The 6,027-nt window shown below is 33.2% G+C and overlaps 1 protein-coding gene across 5 annotated transcripts in view; it reads left to right on the top strand.

Moving 5' to 3' along the window:
- Positions 1–4,871, top strand: part of LOC102589932 (FAD-dependent urate hydroxylase-like) — a 30,163-nt gene extending 25,292 nt beyond the window's left edge. The window contains exons 1-6 of one of the 5 annotated variants that reach the window (XM_015314182.1): positions 678–811; positions 965–1,027; positions 1,546–1,679; positions 2,357–2,388; positions 2,533–2,764; positions 3,089–3,780. In XM_015314182.1, coding sequence (XP_015169668.1) covers positions 693–811; positions 965–1,027; positions 1,546–1,679; positions 2,357–2,388; positions 2,533–2,764; positions 3,089–3,627 — 1,119 coding nt within the window. In that variant the 5' untranslated portion in view covers positions 678–692 and the 3' untranslated portion in view covers positions 3,628–3,780. Of the gene's footprint in view, positions 1–677; positions 812–964; positions 1,028–1,545; positions 1,680–2,222; positions 2,389–2,532; positions 2,765–3,088; positions 3,781–4,405 lie in introns of those variants that run through there. The other 4 variants (XM_015314180.1, XM_015314179.1, XM_015314178.1 and 1 more) reach the window with 4 other exon arrangements.
- Positions 4,872–6,027: the final 1,156 nt, after the last annotated feature.

Genomic DNA, 6,027 nt, shown 5'->3' on the forward strand with positions numbered 1-6,027 from the left:
GTCCTGATTTATGTGATACAAATGAAATTTCAAAAGTCAATGAATTTTTTATAAGTTTTTTTTATATTAACTTGTTAATTATTGTGATTTATAATATATTTACGTAAAACATACTCTAAATAAAAATAATTAGCAACTTAAAATATATAAAAACATACTAAAAAATTGATTAACTTCAAATTTCATATGTACCACATAAATTGAAACAAAAACAGTAACATATATTGGGCCCCGTGCTGGCACGGGGTCCCCTATCTAGTATATAATAATGTAGTACTAGTCTGTTTAAGTTAAAACGTCCGTCAATGGCGTCTAACGTCAAGATTGACTAATGTTGAAAATGATAACGTAGGAGCTTGCGTCATTTATATTCTTTGGACCCATTTGTTTAATGAATAATGATTGGCTGCACTAATATATATACTGATGGAGACTGAAGAAAACATTGTAATTGTTGGTGCTGGCATAGCTGGTCTTGCTACTTCTTTGGCCCTTCACAGGTAATAATTGCTATTCTAAAATACTTGTTCAATAATTACATCATCTACTTCCAAAAGTTTGATTTAGAAATGCCTTTTAACTTGATCTCAACGAGCATTTATACCCTCCACTTTTAAATGTGCATAAGTAGTAATACACGTAGGATACCAGGTAGATGCAAAACTGTCACGTAGGATGCCACATGGGATGGGATGGGTGTCTCGTTGCGAGCTACTGGATTTGCATTGGCATTGTGGACTAATGCCTGGAGAGCTTTGGATGCATTGGGCATTGGGGACTCTCTTAGACAACGTTCCTTATCCATTACTGGGTAAGCTTCCTCTTTATTATTAGTTAGGATTTAGGATTACTAACAACTTGAAGTTCAATTTCGAATTTTTATGGTCAAATGTGTTTTCCGGAGTTCTAGCTCTGGAAAAAAAAAGTTACTGATTGTCCAAAATGCATTCGAGTTGATGTGCAGGTTTAAAAGTTTCTCAGCGGATTCAGGTGCACCTATCAAGGAGGTATTTGTGGGGAATAACAGGTTAGCATTATATCAATTTTCATATTAGTTGGGGTCGGTTATATATAGTCCTTTTATCTATTCATGTTTATGTATGTTCATTTTGTTCTAAACACTTGATAATTCTTTGAGTATCGCAATCTATATAGAGACGTATAAATCACTAACCATCATATAAAGACTCCTCACAAACGTTGAAGTAACGCAATTACAGTAAGAACAACTAATGTATTTAACTTCTGGTTCTCACAGCATCGATCTTTGTAGAGAACAATCACATCTGTTTACGAAGGTCTTAAATATGAATAGCATATTTAGAGGATGCTGCATACTGAACTTTCTGAATTGTTCACTAGTACTGAATTGACGTGGTTTTATTGTCAAAATCCCCATGATTTCAACAATGAAATTAAGTTCATTTTGAATAACTTGGTTGAGTATGTCTTCCTTCCGACTATTGGATGGACTGATCATTCGTCAGCCAATATTTCTATTTTTGATGTCACTGCATCATTAAGGTCAGTTATATTACTTTGCAGTGTGGAGTATGAAAGTCGTTGTGTGAGAAGAAAAGATCTGTTGGAGACATTAGCTAATGAACTGCCTCAAGGCGCAATTAGATATTCTTCCAAGGTCGATTCCATTGAAGAATCTGGACCATTGAAATTGGTACATCTTAAATAACAGGTTAGCATTATACCAATTTTCATATTAGTTGGGGTCGGTTATATAAGTCCTTTTATCTATTCGTGTTTATGTATGTTCATTTTGTTCCAACACTAGATAATCTAGCATGTGAGACAAATTAGGAATTCTCTAAAATTAGAGGTTTTTTGAGTATCGCAATCTATAGAGATGTATAAATTTCTAACCATTGATATAAAGACTCCTCACAAACGTTGAAGTAATGCAAACCTCCGGTTTTCACAACATCGATCTTCGTAGAGAACAATCACATTTGTTTACGAAGGACTTAAGTATGAATAGCATATTCAGAGGATGCTACATACCCAATTTTTTGTATTGTTCACAAGTACAGAGTGACGTGGTTTTAATGTCCAAATCCCTATGATTTCAACAATGAAATTAAGTTCATTTTGAATAACGTGGTTGAGTATGTCTTCCTTCCGACTATTGGATGGACTGATCATTCGTCAGCCAACATTTTTATTTTTGAAGTCAATAGTCATCTAAAGTCAGTTATATTACGTTGCAGTGTTGAGTATGAAAGTCGTTGTGTGAGGAGAAAAGATCTGTTGGAGACATTAGCTAATGAACTGCCTCAAGGCGCGATTAGATATTCTTCAAAGGTCGATTCGATTGAAGAATCTGGACCATTGAAATTGGTACATCTTGCAGATGGTTCCACTATTAGAACCAAGGTAAATCTTTCTCTGAAATCCTTAGCTTGGAATCCATATTATTGAAACTTCAACCAACGTGATAATTCAGACGTGTTTTTGACCATTATCTCAATTCCTTACGTTAGTCTAGTACGTGACTAACTTTGATAAGCTTCAATTAAGGCCTTAATTGGGTGTGATGGAGTCAATTCTGTGGTGGCAAACTGGCTTGGACTTCAGAAACCTATCTATTCTGGGCGCTCTGCAATTAGAGGCTTGTTGAGTATCCGGAAAAAACATGGTTATCAGCCTAAGTTCCACGCATATTTTGGAGGTGGAGTTCGATTTGGCTTTCTTCCTAGTGATGAGAAGAATTTGTACTGGTTTTGCACATTCACACCATCTGTTGTTCATTGTAAGCCAGCTCCTACATACCGTTTGTTTTGAAATTTTACTTTACGAGGATATTTTTCTTGGCTAGAGAGCTTACCTCTCTGAAGGGGGAGCCTTCACGTAATTGGTAAAGTTACTGTCATGTGACCTAGAGGTTGCGGATTCGAGCTGTGGAAACAGACTCTTGCAAAAATGCAGGGTAAGACTGTGTACAATAGACTCCTGTGGTCCAAGCCTTCCCCGAACCCTGTGCATAGCGGGAGCTTAGTGCACCGAGCTGCCAAATAGCTTACATCTCATAAACTAGTCATGTTTAGTCGTTCATTTTAATTGGGATTTTATGCAGTTGATGGAAATGCAGAACAAGATCCAATGAAATTGAAGCAATTCGTGTTGAACAAGGCTAGTAATGTGTCTAAAGAACTCTCCACCATTATAGACAGAACTACGCTCGACTGTATATCTATCGCTCAGCTGAAATTGAGATTGCCATGGAATGTTCTGCTTGGGAATATTTTGAAAAATAACGTTTGCGTGGTAGGTGATGCACTTCATCCCATGACTCCTGATCTTGGTCAAGGTGGATGTTCTGCTTTAGAGGACAGTGTTGTTATCGCAAAGTGCCTCGGAGAAGCCTTGATAAAACCAATAACAGAACAAGAAGACGATGAATCTATGAAGATTAGAATAGGACTCGAGAAGTATGCTAAAGAGAGGAGATGGAGAAGTTTTACATTTATCAGTGCTGCTTATTTATCTGGTTTCATACAAGAGAGTGATAACAAGATAATCAGTTTCTTAAGACAACATTTTTTGGCTGGAGTTACTATATCAGTTACACTAAGAATAGCTAACTTCGACTGCGGAAGATTAACTGTTTCTTAGTAGCTCAATTGGATCCTTTAGAAGCTATGAATATCCTTTATGGACTTTGTTTAATATCTATCCAGCATACATGTTCTGGTTTAGTTGTGTCTAAGAATTGTAATACCGAAACGGATCCTTTTTTTGCAATAATAAAATACAAGTTGTGAGCAACCACTTGTGTACTTCATCAAAGATATCCAACAACATCAGTTGTTTATAAGTTAATATGGTAACAGCTGCATTTTATTATTATTATCATGGAAAACAGAGTTAAAAGGTAAATCTGAAGTATAGAACAAGTGTTTTCTTATATGAGATCATTGCGTGTAATAGGATACTACTCCCTCTGTTTCAATTTGTCAGTCTGGTTTTGACTTGATACGAAGTTTAAGAAAGTAAAAATGACTTTTGTATCTTATGGTCTCAAATTGTTTTGTTACATTGTCTAAGTAGATGCAGGAGGAAATGCATAAGTCAAATCATGTCTTTAATTATTGTTTTTTTTTTTTTTTGATTTCTCACTTGACTTAGTCAAGCAATAGTTTCTCTCATTGGAAATTTGTTAGAAGTCTGCAGAAAATTTCTGTACGGTACTGTGTGTTACGTAACGGGATCATTGCACATCGTCTTGCGTAACACACACTGCAGAGATAGTCAATGACCTCGAAATGAAAACAATATTTAGACCACCTAAACCTCTAACAAGGTTCTTACATAGACCACAAAAAAAAATATTCATGAGATTATTCCAACATTACTTGTTATTTTCCATCTCATCCCATGACTCCTGATCTTGGTCAAGGTGGATGTTCTGCTTTAGAGGACAGTGTTGTTATCGCAAAGTGCCTCGGAGAAGCCTTGATAAAACCAATAACAGAACAAGAAGACGATGAATCTATGAAGATTAGAATAGGACTCGAGAAGTATGCTAAAGAGAGAAGATGGAGAAGGTTTACATTTATCAGTGCTGCTTATTTATCTGGTTTCATACAAGAGAGTGATAACAAGATAATCAGTTTCTTAAGACAACAATTTTTGGCTGGAGTCACTATATCAGTTACACTAAGAATTGCTAACTTGACTGCGGAAGGTTAACTGTTTCTTAGTAGCTCAATTGGATCCTTTAGAAGCTATGAATATCCTTTATGGACTTTGTTTAATATCTATCTATCCAGCATACATGTTCTGGTTTAGTTATGTCTAAGAATTGTAAGACCGAATCGGATCCTTATTTTGCAATAATAAAATTGTGTCCTTCATCATAAATATCCAACATCAGTTGTTTAGAAGCAAATATGGTAAAAGCTGCATTTTATTATTATCATGGAAAAACAGTGTTAAAGGTAAATCTCTGAAGTATAGAATAAGTGTTTTCTTATCTGAGATCATTTTGTGCAATTAGATACTACTCTCTCTATTTTAAATCTGGTTTTGACTTGACACGAAGTTTATTAGAGTAAAGAAGATCACTTTTGTATCTTGTGGGCTCAAATTTAAAATATGTTGAATGTACCATTGACCACTACTTGGTTCAATGACTTCCAAATTCCACATCATTGTTTTGTTACATACTCTTAAGTAGATGTATGAGGAAATGCAGGTGTCAAATCATGTCTTTAATTAATGTTGTATAGTTTCTCTCATTGGACTAGATATAGGACCCCGTGCCAGCACAGGGCCCAATATATATATTTTTTTTATTTTAATTTATGTCATATTATGGAATTTGAAAAATTATTGAAATTTATATATTATTTTAAAAATATTTTAAATTTTTAGTTATTGTGATTTGTAGTACTTTTTTTAAACATAATTTTGAAAATAATATTTATTACTCTGTTTGTTCTAATTTATGTGGCACACGCAGAATTTCAAATATTAACCATTTTTTATATGTCTCTTTAATATATTAAGTTGTTAATTATTGTATTTTATAGTACATTTTGAACCTAATTTTTTAATAATATATGTTATTTGCCATGTCCCAATTTATGTGGCATTAATTGATAGATTTGTTGGAGTCGAGAGATTTATTTTGTTAATTATTGTAATTTATAGTTTCTTTTTCGTCAATTTCAAACAATAAATGTTTATCATATAATGCATTTTATGTGGTACCAATAGAATTTAGAGAGTCAATTAAATTTTTTATATAAGTTTTAAATAATTAAGCTGTTAATTATTGTAATGTATAGTATTACTTATAGTATTTTTAAATATATTTAAATATTATATGTTAGGTTTTTTATCCTAATTTATATGGCATTGATAGAATTTAAAGTGTCAAATAATTGTTAATTATTGTAATAATATATAATATGGAGTATTTAAGTTATATATATTTATTATTATTATAAATATAAATATAAATATTATATGTTACCTTTTTTATCTTAATTTATATGGCATTGATAGAAT

The sequence above is a fragment of the Solanum tuberosum genome, unplaced genomic scaffold (assembly GCF_000226075.1).
Source record: "Solanum tuberosum cultivar DM 1-3 516 R44 unplaced genomic scaffold, SolTub_3.0 scf00283, whole genome shotgun sequence".
In the NCBI taxonomy this organism is placed as follows: Eukaryota; Viridiplantae; Streptophyta; class Magnoliopsida; order Solanales; family Solanaceae; genus Solanum; species Solanum tuberosum.